The sequence below is a fragment of the Ochotona princeps genome, chromosome 12 (assembly GCF_030435755.1).
Source record: "Ochotona princeps isolate mOchPri1 chromosome 12, mOchPri1.hap1, whole genome shotgun sequence".
In the NCBI taxonomy this organism is placed as follows: Eukaryota; Metazoa; Chordata; class Mammalia; order Lagomorpha; family Ochotonidae; genus Ochotona; species Ochotona princeps.
In genome coordinates, this window is record NC_080843.1 from 8800379 (window position 1) to 8816699 (window position 16321).

The window sequence follows — 16321 nt, forward strand, 5'->3', positions numbered from 1 at the left end:
ACGAGGCTGTGAGCAGCAGCAGCTGCAGACCCTGCGCTAAATTTCAAATTTTCAGGCCACACTGTTTGAATTCTAAACACAGATTCAGAAAATGGCATGTTTTATTTCAGGATTTCCTCCCTTAAAAAATAAAATCCCAGGCCCAGCATGGTAGCCTAGTAGCTAAAGTCCTCGACTTGAACGCACCGGGATCCCATATGGGCGCCAGTTCTAATCCTGGCAGCTCCACTTCCCATCCAGCTCCCTGCTTGTGGCCTGGGAAAGCAGTTGAGGACGGCCCAAGCCTTGGGACTGTGCACCCATGAGGGAGACCTGTAAGAGTTTCCTGGCTCCTGGCTTCGGATCGGCACAGCACCAGCCATTGCGGCCACTTGGGGAGTGAACCATTGGACGGAAGATCTTTCTCTCTGTCTCTCCTCCTCCTCTCTGTATATCTGATTTTCCAATAAAAATAAAATAAATCTTAAAAAAAATCCCTTCTGAAAAATAAAAAACACCAAATCAAACAGAAATTTCAAGAGTCGTAATAACCAGCTTTTGAATACCCTTTGGTTTTCTTTCCAGCTCTCTACATTGTGTAATTTGTTCAGAGAAAGGAGTCCAAATCAAAGAAAGGCAGCATGTGTTGAATGCCCACCATCAGGCATTTTAATCTACACTGCCTGGTCTCACAGACTCCTTTGGGGGCCAATCTCCTATGAAGCTGCCATAAAGCAAATCTTACTGATGACTAATCTGGGATTCAGAGAAGCAAATGAATGCCCAAGACATCACATCCCTGCTAGACCTGGGGGGTGGATCTGACGCTACCTCACTCAGCCACGTTAGCGGTTTGTTGGTAAGATCATGGAGGAGCTAGGACTAATAACCAGGGACAACACGTATCACAAAGAACAGCCACACAAACAAGGGATTTGGTCAACTGACGGTAGCTGGAGTTGATCAAAGACCCTCAGTGGAACATCCACAGGTAAGAGAAAGGTTCCAGATGGAGAACTAAGACATCTTGCAAAGATTCTAGGCCAGAGGGCCGGCATCAGAACACAGGGGGCTAAGCCACTGCCTGCAGCACTGGCATCTCCTGTGAGAGAGCTGGCTCAAGCCTCGCTCACTCCACTCCCAATGCAGCTCGGCACTAACTGCCCTGCCAAGGCAATGGAGGACGCCCAATGCTCGGGCCCCTGGCACTGCCATGGGAGGCCAGGACGGAGGGCGGGGATCCTGGTTTCGGCCGTTGTGCCCATGTGGGGAGTGAGCCAGCGGCAGGAACATCTCCTTCTCTGTCCCTTCCCCTCTGTAACCTTTTTAGCCCTGCCCTGAACGGTGTGGGCACCCACCCACCACGTGGGAGGGAGGAATGGCCTGGCTTCTTTGGGCTCTCCCATGGCAGAAAGGATGCCAGCTGGGATGGGATCGAACCTGATGGAATCTTCCAGTCACTAACAAGGTTCTCTGTCAACTTCCCAGCTACACACTGCAGTCTCAGAGAGGGATAACAACACAGAACTATGAGGATCCTGCTCAGTTCTTGCCAAAGTATGTATACGTATTGTATTTGTAGTCCTACTTCTAGAACTTTTTACAAACTCTTAATGTACTGTAAAACAGCTTCTTGCAACCTAAAAGCTACACCAGATTCTCTGAAAAGCAGCAATATGTGAGGTCGGGGAGAGCCAAGGCATCTTGACTACCCATGCAGGCCAGACACTGAGCTAGAGACTTACACACTTCATCCTGTCTGGTTTCTGCAAAAATCCTGAACAACGGCACCTGATTTCACAGACAACAAGATGCTTCTCAATGGAATCCCTTTCTGGCTGTCGCTACCACTGCTCAAAATACTTCAGAACACTTGCAATCTTCATGGGTTGGTGGGGCATCTCCGGCCTGGAGTTCAGAACGAGCCCCAGTGACGTGCTGCTGAGACGGATGAGTGAGACGGAAAGGATCAGTAAGTGTGAAGAAATAAGGCAGAAATATAAACCTGAGGTGCTACAAATTCTTCAATCAAATGCTGAAACAAGACACCCGAAGAATTCCAGGGCTCTCCTTTTTCAACTTGTCCTGTGGCTTTGAACAATCTTAAGCTTGAACAGTCTATAGTGATTTCATCTTTCCTTTAAAAGGGAACAATAATACATTTAAAAGTAGTTTTCATGGGCCCAGCACAGTAACCTAGTAGCTAAAGTCCTCATCTTGCATGCACTGGGATGCTATTTGGGCGCCAGTTCATATCCTGGCTGCTCCACTTCTCATCTAGCTCCTTGCCTGTGCCCTGGGAAAGCACTAGGTGATAACCCAAAGCTTTAGGGCCCAGTACCCATGTACGATACCTGAAAGAAGCTTCTGTCTTCTGCCTTTGGATCATTGTTGCGGCTGCTTGCGGAGTGAACCAGTGGATGGAAGATCTTTCTCTGTCTATCCTTCTTTCTGTAAATCTGACTTTCCAATAAAGGTAAATAAATCTTAAAAATAAATAAATAAGTAAAACAAATAAAAGAGGACCCAGCACGGTAGCCTAGTAGCTAAAGTCCTTGCCTTGCATGCTTTGGGATCCCATATGGGCGCCAGTTCTAATCCTGGCAACCCCACTTCCCATCCAGCTCCCTGCTTGTGGCCTGGGAAAGCAGTCGAGGACGGCCCAAGGCCTTGGGATCCTGTACTCACATGGGAGACCTGGAGGAAGCGCCTGGCTCCTGGCTTAGGATTGGAGCAGCACTGGCCCTTGCGGTCACTTGGGGAGTGAACCATCGGACGAAAGATCTTCCTCTCTGTATATCTGACTTTCCATTAAAAATAAAATAAATCTTGAAAAAAAAAATGTAACATTCAGGGTTTTTCACAGCCAGCAGGATAATACAGGAAGCAGGCAACCCCCATCCACAGCCTGCTGCTCTGAGCACACCCCGCGCACGAAGAGCTGCCCGGCGCTGGGAGAGCACCAGGCCCGGCAGGCCACTGGAACAGTGGGCAGAGAGGACCAGAGCGGCCTTGCTGGCGGCGAGGCCTGCGCCAGCCAAGACATGCACAGGAAAAGGGAAGCAAAAGCATTGTTTTCAGGGTCCATTAGTAGCTTTTCTAATGAAATGTGAAAGTTTAGGGATTGTTACAGAAATAGTAATAGGGCACACTAAAAAACATACATCATTTCACTATGGAAATTGTGTTCATTCTTTCACCATATTCATCACTGAACAGTCCTGTGGACAAAGAAAACCAACGCGCCCTCACTCTGGGAGCAGCATCTCTTGCGAGTGCCTTTGCTTTGCCTTTAAGGTTAACCTGAGCTTCGGAGCCAGCCGCCTCCCCTACAGGCACCTTCACTCACTGGGTTCTCCCTTACACTGCCGCCAGTTCTGGAGCCTGGGGACAGCCTTTCCAGTCAAAGGATGCAAACGCAGTGTCGCCTTAACTGTGGGGCAGAGCCAGATCTCCTCCACAGACCTCAGCCTGCCACCACCAACCAGTGCCGACACAAAGCAACCTCGGCGGCGAGGAAAGCTATGTTTGCTTAATAATAACAGTTGTATAAACATAAGGTCTTCTCAGTTAAAGGGAAACCAACATCAAAAAGCAGTAAAACACAGAACCCTAAACCCCTCTTTCTTTGAAGAAACCCGTTTGAAGGGAGGTGTTTCTAGTTATGGGTGAATGAAATGAGAATTCAGCCGCAACAAACGGACATCCAGTCCTATGGAGGACTAATTAAATCCATCTGAGAGGCTGCTTCCCAGACCCGCCGCACGCATTTCAAAGGCAGTGCCTGTCTGCCGTCGCCCAAGACATCAAACCACGCGGTGGCAGCTGAATGCACACGGAGGCTGTGCCCTGTGTTACTTCCATGGACTGCGAAGCTCCATCAAGTCCTGTTAGGAGTTTACACTATTTATACTGCTGAGAAATCAGTTAGGTAGGAGCATTTTTACTTGTTGCTCTATGAAATTTCTTACTGGCTTCCAACTGTTTATTATAAAAATCTGCCCAAACAAGCAAATAAATAAAAGAGAGAAAAAAGAGATTGTATTGATAATTAAACTGTTTCATGTATTTGTTGAGCAGAACTGGTTAAAATTAATAAAAGAATTAGCCATGGTTACAACTTTTTTTTTCTGCGCTTCTGGTCTATGGATCCAGGATTTTGATGTTAAAACTCTTTCAGTAGTTAATAAAAGCCAGCAGGAGGAGCTGAAAACTTTGAAAACGTGGTTTGACAAAAAATCTTCTAAGTAACAGCCATTATTTGGGCTGTGAAGTTGTAAGAAAAAAAATTACATTCAAAATTTGGAATATCTTCCAAACAGAATAAAGCCATCTTCATGCCCGTCTACCACAAGCTCTCTAACTTTGTCTAATTGGTTGTGGTGGGCTCTGATCATACCAAACAGTCACTTTATTCCCCACCTTAAGGAACACCAGTAGATGTGACAATAGGCGAATGCGCAGAAATGAAAGCAACACCATTCATTCAGCAGCTAAGATCTTCCCAATCAGAAGATCTTAGCAGAAAAGACCAGCCTTCAGAGGCCTTGCTCGGGTCCCCTGGGGGGCATGGGAGGCCCCTAAACCCCTTGGGGCCCCCTAAGAGCCAAAGTCCTCTGGGTGTAGAAGTTCAGAGATCGCTTCCTTCCAACGCACTTGTCAGAGTCTGGATGCGAACATCCCCAGGATTCTGACACCGGCACCGTCTACCAGCCCCGTCCACCAGCCCCGTCCACCAGCCCACTTCTCGGCCAGTGCCTTGGCCCCAGGAGTGCACACAGCCCACCACAGCTGAAGCAGAATAACTCCAGCTCAAAAGATTTCAGTCTAGAAGAAATTTTATATCAGAGAACAAATTACTGGAAACAAATATACACAGTGCTATATACCCACAGAAGACTTTACAGACCTTGAGACTCCTTAGTTTTGCTAACTGATTTTCATTTTATTTGAGACAGAAATCTGTCCATTGGTTCACTCCCTGGAGGTGAGCAACAGCTGGGGCTGGGTCAGGCCAAATCCAGGAACCTCAAAATCCCACATGTGGGTCGCAGGGGCCCAAGTACTTCTGTCAGCTCCCAGGGTGCACACTAGCAGGAACTTGAATAGGAAGTGGAGCCAATACTTGAATCCAGACATTCTGGTACAGGACATGGGTGTCCCATGCAGCACCGTAAGTGTTGTGACAAACATCCCCCCTGACACTGTCTATTTTAAAGCATGGCTTGGATTGCACACTCAAGAATTCAAATTTGGGTACCAGTATTGTATTGTTAAGCTGTTATCCATGACCCTGGGGTCTATGTGATCGCAGGTTCGAGTCCCAGCTGCATCACCTCTTGTGATTCAGCTGCCTGCTAATGAAGTTGGGAAAGCAGCTTCAGATGGCCTGAATACTCGGGCACCTGCCACTCATGCAGTAGGCTTAAGTGCAATTCCGGCTCCTTGTGTTGGGCTGACCTGCCCCAGTCACTGGGGAGTGAACCAGCAGATCAAAGTCCCCCTGCCTCTAGCTTTGGCTTTCAAATGAATCAACAAATTAAAAAAAAAAAATTAGAATTCATATTCACTAACAGGAATTACCCACAAATGGAGATGATTCCTTTATTAAAATCTCCAATTACAGAAAAAAATATATTCAATTGATTCAGTAACAATTACAGTACTAAACCTATTAAGAATAAAGTATGGAAGAGTAGATGGATGAAAATCAAATTTAAATGTCTTTCTAAAACCAAAACAACAAAGCATGCTGTAATCTTTCAGCACGTGTGGACTGCAGTTTTAAGGTGCATTCTATACCAGTAACTTAATGACACGTTTAAGCAAGAGCAGTTGTCAAAACAGCCTGTTGTCAAAGCCGGCTTCAGCAGCTCCTTTCACTGGGAGGGACTGAGGACAGGCGCCTCCACCCAGAGATGCCTTTGAGCTGAGGGGTTCTGGGGAACAGCAGGGTGGAAGGGCTCGCCCTCCCCTGGGTGGGTCCTCAGACCCTCCCTGTCAGGAGGGGAGAGAGGCAGGAAGGAGTGCCCAGGTCCTGCTGCTCTCAGCTCATGCTCCTCCCTGTCCTCCACCCTCACCCTCATCTGGCTGTCGCTGTTCCCTCGGGCCTTCTCATCTGCAGAGGGCTCAGGGAACAGAGCGATGAAAACGAGCCTGTGAGATGCCTTCTGCTTTCCTGTATGTTGTGTCAGGAAAGCAGATGGGCAGAAGGGGAAAACACCGTCCTTCTCTACGATGGGTGAAAAAAGAACAGAGATAGGTTAAGAGATAGGTTTGAACGGCCAACTGCTCTGCTGCCCCAAAACACCACTGACACGACGGCCAGCTTCACCGGCACAACAAGGCTCAGCTCCATTTTCACTGCTGATTAACTTCTTTAACAGATGTATTTATTTGGGGCTGGTCCAGCGGCAGAGCACACTAATCGTCTACCTTGTGATACCTGTTTCTCATATGGGTGTTGGTTCGTGTCCCAGCTGCTCCACTTTCCATCCAGCTCTCTGCATGTGACCTGGGAAAGCAGCAGAGGACGGTCCTTGGCACCCTGCACCCACATGGTACCCGCAAGAAGCTCCTCGATTCTGGCTTCAGATCAGCCCAGCTCTGGCCACTGCAGTCATTTGGGGAGTGAACCTCAGATGGAAGACCTTTTTAATCTCTCCTCTCTCTGTGACTCTGCCTTTCAAATCAAAATAAAGAAATAGCCTTGAAAATTTTACTTATTTGAAGGGCAGAGTTGCAGACAGAGAGAGAGAGAGAGAGAGAGAGAAAGAGAGAAACACCGAGAGAGAGATCTTCCATGCTATTCTGGTCTGAACTGAAGCCAGAAGATTCTTCCAGGTCTTCCATGTGGGTCCAGAGACCAAGAACTTGAGTGATCCTCTGTTGCTCTCCCAGGTGCATTACAAGGGAACTGGATCTGAAGTGGAGCGCTAGCAGCTGGGATGCTGGCATTTTAGGCTAAGGTGAGGCTTCACCTGTTACACCATGACATGGGCCCTGATTCACTTCTTGCTACATTTAAAGATAGAGTTTTTTTACCTGTATCTTAATATAACATTAATTTAAGTTTGCTTTAATAGCTACTTAAACATAAACTGAAAATAATCAATTTATATATAACTGTCATTACCATTTCCTTTTTAAGAGACTAAAATAATTTCCCTGTGGGTAGAGGGCATACACCTTTTTTTCCCCACCAGATGTATTTATTTTTATTGCAAAGTCAGATATACAGAGAGGAGGAGGGACAGAGAGGAAGATCTTCCATCTGTCGATTCACTCCCTAAGTGGCTGCAATGGCCAGAGCTGAGCCAATCTGAAACCAGGAGCCAGGAGGTTCTTCTGGGTTTCCCACACGGGTGCACAGTCCCAAGTCTTTGGGCCGTCCTCAACTGCTTTCCCAGGCCACAAGCAGGGAGCTGGATGGGAAGCGGGGCTGCCGGGATTAGAACCAGCACCCATATGGGATCCTGGCGTGTGCAATGGTAGGACTTTAGCCACTAGGCTACCGCGCTAGGCCCAAGGGCATATGCCTTTTTTTTTTTAAGATTTCTTTATTTTTGGGGCCCAGCGCAGTGGCCTAGCAGCTAAAGTCCTCGCCTTGAATGCGCCAGAATCCCATATGAGCATTTTAAGTTTCTTTTGTTGTTACTTTATGGCTCAAATGGACAATCCTCTGCACATAAGCACCAGGATTCCATACGGGTACTAGTTCATATCCCTGTTTATGACCTAGGAAAGCAGTAGAGGTTGAGCTAACATGTTGGGACCCTGTACCCACAGGGTAGACATCAAAGGGGCTCCTGGCTCCCAGGTTTGGATCGGCTCAGCCACGATGTTGTGATCATCTGGGAAGTGAAACAGTGGGTGTAAATCCTTCTTTCTGTTTCTCCTTCTTTCTGTAAACCTGCATTTCCAATAAAATAAATAAATCTTATAAAAAAAACTATATTGGGGCTGGCATTGTGGCATAACAGGTTAAGCCATGACCTGCAATGCCACTACTTAATAAGGGTACTGGTTCAAGCCCCAGCTGCTCCACCTCTGATCCAGCTCCCTACTAATGTGCCTGGGCTCCTCCCCTTGCGAGACCCGGATGAAGTGTGTGGCATTGGTTAGGCCAAGCCCCATCTGTTGCAACCATCTGGTGAGTGAACCAGCAAATGGAAAATCTCTCTCTCTCTCTCTTTGTACCTCTCCCCTTCAAACAAACCTTTAAAAACATACCACTTGTCAGAATGACTAAAACTTAAGTTCAACTGAATTTTACTAGTAACCTGCCTCATCTCCCCTCCTCCTCTACAGAAAACAGCAGCCATCAAAGGAGAGGTAACTGCCAACCTTCCCTTCGCCTCCATCTTATTCTTCCTCTTCGTTACAATCACAAGACAGGCCTCTCTCTCACTTCCGCTCTTTTCCCTCATCAGTTTATCTTCAAACACCCCCTTCTTTGGGCACCCACTGTCAGTCAGCGTTTAAGAATGGTCAGGTGTACTCTTTCAGCTCACCTTCTAGCCTCTGTTGGAAGAGTAGTTCACTCTACTTAGGCCCATAGCGCTGCTCATTACAATTTCAATTCTTCTTGCTCTCAAGCATTTTTGCCAAATCCAAGGGACACATCCCAGTTTCTTTCAGGCACGTCACCTTCCAGCTGTGTTTTCCCTCTACTTCCGGGACACACAATTTCTCGGGATTCTGTGTTATTGATGGCCACCAGCAGCATTGCTCCTTCTCAGTGTTGTCTGCTCATTCCTCTTCCTCCCCTTCACCCCTCAAATCTTGGTGCACCTCAGCTTCTTCTTTCCCACCCCCCTTCCCTTCTCTCCTCCTTCTGCTCAACCAAGCCGCTCCTCCAACTGCCACTGCTACTTACTACACTGGCTAACACAGAGCCTTACAAGGACCTGTCAGGACTCACCTTCCTCTTCCTGCTTTCTTCCATAGCCTCCATGTCAGCTGAAGGTGCAGTTACCACTTCAGCAGCTAACAAAACTATCCTCATCTCTATCCTCGCGGTAAATCACAGGGGTGTTGCAAGTCACCTGCCAGGGGATGTGAGCTCAGGAACTGGAAGTGGACTCCTAGTTCCGAATCCATTCTGACACCAGCTGAGTGTCTCTGGAACAAGCAGTTAGAAGCCAGCGCTGTATTGTCGCTGGTCAGGCCCGTGCTTGCTGCACTGTCATCCCACAGGCTCCATTTCCAGTGCCAGCGGCTCCAGCTCGCTGATAACATGTTCGGGGAAGCAGTGGAGGATGGCCCTTGGATTTGAGCCCCTACACCCATGTGGGTGACCCGGAAAAAGCTCCTGGCTCTGGACGAACCCAGCTCTGACCACCGCAACTATTTGGGGAGTAAACCAGCGGATGGAAGATTTCGCTCTGCCTGTCTCTCCCTCTCTGAAACTGCCTTTCAAATGAATAAATAAATCTTACAAGGACACACAAAAACAAGAAAAAAGCAGCTAACTTATAGTTAGCTCAGCTTCCTTATAGCTGAGCAGGTATTCTAAAAAGTTTGCAGAAAATGGAATTGAAAAATAAGTTCACTCTGATGTTAAAAAAAAAATAGTGACGCCTCTGTATCTCTGTATACTATTTTCCCTGAGCTTTTCAAGATCTCCTGCAGGACTGCTGAGCCCTCCCAGGAAGGCCCTGTCTATGGGTTGTCCTTGTCATAAACAACATTGCATGTGGATGTGGAGCATTTAGCACACTGCACATTTCAAGTGCTCAAAATACACATGAGTATTAGCTGGTCTCACTGGTTTTCTCGGCATCTCCATGTCGACCTGGTTCCGTACTGCAAGTCCCTTTGCACATCCTTTCTCCTCCCCGCCCACACACTCACATTGGAGGAAACCACGCTCCACTCTGAACCGCAGCTTCTAGCAGCTCTCCCTCACGCTGTGGCCTCACACAGCCTGTCAGCCACAACATAGGCACGTGGATACCATTTATTTATTTATTTTAGACTTATTTATTTAAAATGCAGAGACAGAGAGAGAACAAGATCTTCCATCTACGAGTTTACTCTTCAAATGGCTGCAATGGCCAGGACTGGACCAGGGTCACACGCAGGAGCCCAGAGCTCCTGAGACTGCCCATGGGCACAGGGGTCTGTACCCTGTGTTCCAGGCACAGCAACGGGGGGAGAATCTGAAGTTGAACTGGCAGGTCTTGAGCTGGCGCTCAAATGGGATGCTGGCACCAAAAGCTATGGATTGCCACGCTGCACCCGAACACCAGCCCCCATGGGCACCTTCCTGGTGGGCTGCTTGGCCAGTGTTCCTGCCAGAGAACCTTGTGTGGCTCTCTGCACATCCTGCAGACCAGTGCAGGCCAGGTTATCACGGCACACCTGCTGCTGGCCCCTCACCTCTAGCCACCTCCTCCCTGCCTGCCACCTCGCCTCCCAGGACGAGCTTCACCACATCACAGACGACACTGTTTTGGGTCCCATCACCGTTCCTATGCACTCACCTTCCTTCAAAACCTTGGTCTCTTGCTCTGGCTTCAGGCCTCCCCATGGCCTGTCAGCTTCCTTGCGCCATAGCCAGGGCCTCTCCCTGTCACCACTCACTGGTCCTACATTACTGACAGGCCTTGTCCTTGTCCCAGTCTCTTACTGTCTCTATGTGCCACCTTTCTCAGCATTCACTGTTTCTCTAGGACCTACGTCACAGCACAGATGTAATAAATAGCTATTAAGTTATGTCCCAATGAAAATAATTAGCACAGTGTGGCTTCAAACACACCAAAAAGTCACCTAAGAGCTGAGACACGCAGGAAAAGCATTTTACCACATGGCTTCACTGTTCATTTAACTTATGAACAGTTCACAGGGCTGGTCATATCACACCAAAATGAACAGAATAATTCTTAACATTTTATTGTCATACAAATCTGACTAATGCCCCCAACAGGTTATAAAACAAATACAGGCATTTTATAAAGGTTGCTAAAATTCAACTGACTAAAGCCAATTTAATTACCATTACTGAACAGGTAGGACTGATTTGAAAATATGACCTCAAATAAAATTCTTTCAAAAGTGGCTGAAACTGGGGGATAGTACTAAAAATCACTTAAAGTCTTAATTATAGTATTTGCCAACTCTGATAACAACCAAAATCTTTCAGCGTTTTTCATTGCCAAAATAAATGCATCTCATAATTTATTTTTGTTCTTCACTTTGCGCCACAAGTTACTTGACTAGGGAGCACAACATGACTGTCATTTAAGAGGGCACAGGTGCAGCTGTGCACCCAATTAGACAAGCAATTTTCCAGATTACATGGGCAGGAGCCTCAGATTTGTATGAAAATTCAGTCCCACAGTTCAAAAGCAGAATAGGCAGCCTGCCGAATGAGGCTGCGCTGGGAAAGTAAACAGGGCAAGCTGTGTGAGGCTACTCTTCAGATCCAATTGTCCACAACCTGTTCATCTGACCCCTCCCATCAGCTGTCAAGCTTTGAAAGGATAGTCCAGAGGGACAGCAGCAGATCTGAGATCTTCCTTACAGTAAATGTAGGTGGAGGCATCACCCAATTCTATCTAGAGATGAGATGGTGAGAGTGAGCAAGCCAGTGACAGAGGGCGAGTGTCCATCTCCCAAGTTCATTTCCTAAAGGACCCCAATAGCAGGGGGTGAGCTAGGTAAAGGCCTGACCCTGGAACTCCATCCAGACCGCTCACATAAGTGACAGGAAACCACTCACTTGAGTCAACACTTGTGGCCTCCCAGGGTGCACAATAGCAAGAGGCTGGAGAAGAGTCAGGCCTCCAACTGAGGCATTCTGATACGGAAGGGTGGCAATCCATGTAGTATGTAACCACTGTACCAAACACTCCCCTAACAGTCTTACTCTTCACCAACATCTCCAATTGGTAGGAACATAAGAACACAGAAAAATGGAATCAAAAGAATGTAGCAGCTGGCATTGTAGTGTACTGGGTTAGACTACCACTTGCGTCCATATGGGTTCCAGTCGGAGCCTCAGTTGCTCTACTTTCAATCCAATTTCCTGTTACAGTGCCTGGGAAGACACCAGAGAACATCATGTGCTGGGGGTGTAATATCTGGGCCCTGGCTTCTGCCTGGTCTAGACCTGACCATTACAGACATTTGGGGAGTAAGTCAGAAGGCGGGTGATCTTTCTGTCACTCTTCTTCCCACTTCCTCTCTTTTTGTCACTTAGGATATCCAATAATAAGTAAATCTTTAGAACGAACAAACAAAAGATATGGGGCTGACATTGTGGCGGTCAGTAAAGGCACTGCTTAGGATGCCAGGATCCCATAGGAGTGCTGGCTTCTGTCCTGGAAACCCCACTTCCCATCCAGCTCCTTGCTAAGCCTGAGAAAAGTGGCACAAGACAGCCCAAGATTTGGAGGAAGCTCCTGGCTCCTCACTTCTGCCTGGCTTGTGCTTCTGGTATCATACCTGATAAGCCAATGCCACATGCAAAGTCACAAAGATGCTTTTGTTCTTATATTTAGGTCCCTGGTCATTTTCATGCTAATTTGTGCATATCAACTCAAGGTGAGGTGGAGAATCCAACTTGTAGACAGCCAGCTACACTTGTGCCATTTGTTGAAGATTACGGCTATCCCCGGGTCACTGTTTCATCATCATGAGTTGGGCCCTGTGATGTGGTGGGTTACACCGTCACTGGGGACACCTACACACCATGTCCAAGTACGGACACCTACACACCACATCCAAGTACCAACACCTACACACCATGTCCAAGTACGGACACCTACACACCACATCCAAGTACCAACACCTACACACCATGTCCAAGTACCAAGTCAATGATTTCTTTGTTTCTCTTTCTTCTCTCTCTGCCTTTCAAGTACCATTTTAAAAATACTAATTGACCTTTTTTGGGCTTATTTCTGTGTGTCAATTCTAATGTTCTACAAGTCTATCTGGCAAGGCCCTGCTTACAGAAGTACACAGGAGATCATCAGATTACAGTGGGAGCTCAGTGGTAATTCAACGCAGCATGCAACATTACGCCACAGTTTCGTAAAGTTAACATTCCTCCTAGGAAAAATGCTAGTCTGTAATGTTAACACCCTTGACAGCTCAACTTATAATTCACTATTGGAGGTGATATATAGTTTAATGTACACTTACAAAGCTATTTAAAAAAATAATTATATACATGGGAGGAACTTTAAAAAACAACAACCAGAAACATGCATCCCAAAAGCTATCTACCATAAGGTGACTGTGTAACCCCATCGCTGACCTCGTTTTAAGACAATGGAATGAAGTGTCTTTCAGTAAGCAAAACTTCATCAGTTATGACAGGTGGAATAAATCACAAAATTAAAAACAGAAAAACCATTAATTCATGAATTAATCTCACATACTTGTGGATCTGATGACCACGCAAGAATGCCAGCTGCTCCAGGGCCAACTGTCTACCACTTCTTGGGCACACAGCAGCCAGGCTCTAACTAGACAGTGAGTAACCAAATTATTGTGAATCCTGGTTTCTAGTATAACCCAGATCAAGACACTAGCATATTCCTCAAGCCTCACCTGGTTTACTCAAGGTAAACTATTTAAAGTTCCTGAGTAACTCCTTTGCAGCCCCGCCCCACCATACACACACAGTGACACTGCCATGCAGCTCTGTGACGAGAAGAGAAATGTACAGAAACATAGCATCCATTACACTGACTCTAGCCACTTCCCTGGGTTCAGGTTATGTGTAACTACGAAAGCAAGCAAAACAAACCCAACTGTGTGTGCGTGCGTGTGATATTTTTGTGACGATCCCAAATCACAGATTTTGAACATCTCATTCATGCTACAGAACCAGCACTGCAACCTCAGTGTAGTATTTTTCATGATGGACAAGAATTCAATGACTGCACTTCTGTCATGGATACTACTGAAGGAGCCTGCATCTCCGCATCAAAACATCACCACCAGGGAGTAAAGCCAGCCTCAGACCCAGCACATGGCATGTGGGCTCTGTGTCTTTCCAGCCTCAGATACTTGTTTTATAAGAATGGTCACACACACACACACACACACACACACACACACACACACACACACACACCAGCTGGGTATCAGGGAAATAGATTGCTCTGGGGATATATTTCCTAATTAGCAAAAGAGAACAAACATCCCCCATTCACCTTTAGCTTCCTGAATAAGGAGCAGATACAAAGGGACGCCTTATAGTCACAAAACCAGAGACACTGAAGAGGTTAAAGATGGTGTGAAATACTCATGGGTAATTCCCAGATTACCAAGCAAACTCACCGAGAACGCTGATCCGTGGCTCGACGCTGTGACAGCGTGGTCTTCCTCATTCAGTCTCACAGAGAGCTCCCACTTCGCCATGTCCGATTTAACAACAGGCACTCTGAAGCAGAAAGGTAAGAGTTAGTCATTTCTATCATTCTCTACAATAAACTAATTTTCTTGTGACATTCAGTGTGTGGGGGAAAACTTCCAAAGGATGCCTTTCAAAGCATTTTATTTAAAAAAAAAAAAAAACTCCACCCTGGGAAGAAAGCTTTCAGGTTTAAAACACAGGTTTTGCTTTGTCTTGTCTAGAAAAAGATATGCCAAAAACAACAGTAGTCTTCCTGGGTTAACCATCATCTATTCTGACTAGCCACATCTATTCTGTAAATTTGAGCTGCTTGATTTTGATGGTCCTTCACAAACTAACTTCCTTAAGCTATGTTATCCTTGTCAATATCTGAATATTGTTCAAGACAGTTTTGTATTTTAAAAAAGCACTTACTTTATTGGAAAGGCAGATATACAAACAGGAAGAAAGACAAAAAGAGCTTCCATCTGCTGGCTCACTTCCCAACCGGCCACAATTGGCAAGAGTTGAGCCAATCTGAAGCCAGGCATCCAGGAGCCTGCTAACGGCTCTCCCACAAGGGTGCAAGGGCTTTCCCCCCGCTGCTCTCCCAAGCCACAGACAGGCAGCTGGATTGGAAGTGGAGCAGCTAGGATACAAACCAGCTCCCACACAGGATGCTGGCACTTAGGTGGATTAGACAACTGAGCCATCACCCCAGACCCCAATAACTTCAACTATGATGACATAAACAACTATGAAATCCTTAAGTTTCAGAGGCAGAAAATGAACTGTTGAGTTAGCATAGTTTGGCTTAGAGAACTATTTTGGTTTATTTTCTTTGTAATCAATTAAACTAAAAATACATTAAACAACGAGAGCAGGGGGTTAGCCTGCTGTTTAAGGTGCCCATCTCGCACACCAGAGCACAACCCCTGGCTCCTGGTTCCTGGCTCCTGGCTCCTGTCACTGTAGACGCCGGGAGGCAGCAGGCTCATGCCACCGAGGTCTCGCCTCCCCACATGCACAGCTGGACTTGTGAGTGAACAAGCAGGTGGAGGCTCCACAGCACAAGCAGATATAATCTCTTTGTGTGTGTGTGTGTGTGTAAACATATAACCACTCATATACAAATCCTTCTCTACTTCTCAAGTAACATTTACTTTAAAAGCTAAATAAATGAATTTCCACACATTATGTCATTTACAAAAAACAATATAACAATAGACTGTTCAATCATTACATCAATGAAAAAACTATCTTGGTATATTAGCTAGGAAGCAAATTAACTACTCTTTAAAAATATTTTGCAATGATATCTATTACTGCAAATTTAGCAATTTTAAAAAGCTGATTTCAAAAATACTCAAATACAAACTTAACGAACTTTCATGATACAGGATAATGTGACTTGGACAAAACAAAATATAACCATACACAAAAAAAGATTTAAAAAAAGACAAAAATGACTTAAAAGTTCAATAAATCCTAAGTGTTTGCCTCTAGGTTTTGGGGCACTAACAGGAGAGCAGGAGAAAGAAGACACGGTGGTCCGAGCCTTTCCAGCACTGCCTTGTCCCATCGTCTGGAATGCCAAGCAGGCGCCAGCGCCTTTGGCTGATGTCTGTACTGACAGGGTTTCCTTCCTGCATGGGAGTGGTGTTATGAGGCAGAAAACCCATCTGAGTAGCCACACTGTATTCTAAAATATCCACAGAATATGAATAGGTTTCCCACAACTTTAAGAAGGCATTTTACAGTACCCTGTCTACCTTAAAACATGGTTCTGACAAAACACGGCAGGTCATGTTTCCCCAAAACTCCAAACCTCAACAAAGTTCCGCGTGCATTCAGTTAAAAAAAAAAAAAGCCACAAACACTATGATTATAACCAAACCACTCCTAGGCACAATGTGTAATGGAGGCTGAAGAACAACCTAGGGGAGCCTGTGTCATCTGGTTCAAGACGCCTTGGGCTCCGCTTGCTGA

At 46.2% G+C, this 16321-nt stretch overlaps 1 protein-coding gene across 1 annotated transcript in view; it reads right to left on the minus strand.

The window, feature by feature from the left end:
- PCCA (propionyl-CoA carboxylase subunit alpha) overlaps positions 1-16321 on the minus strand; it is a 376803-nt gene that overhangs the window by 116324 nt on the left and 244158 nt on the right. Inside the window, exon 19 of the mRNA XM_004577373.2 lies at positions 14278-14380. Within this exon, the coding sequence (XP_004577430.2) occupies positions 14278-14380 (103 nt within the window). The remainder of the gene's footprint in view (positions 1-14277; positions 14381-16321) is intronic.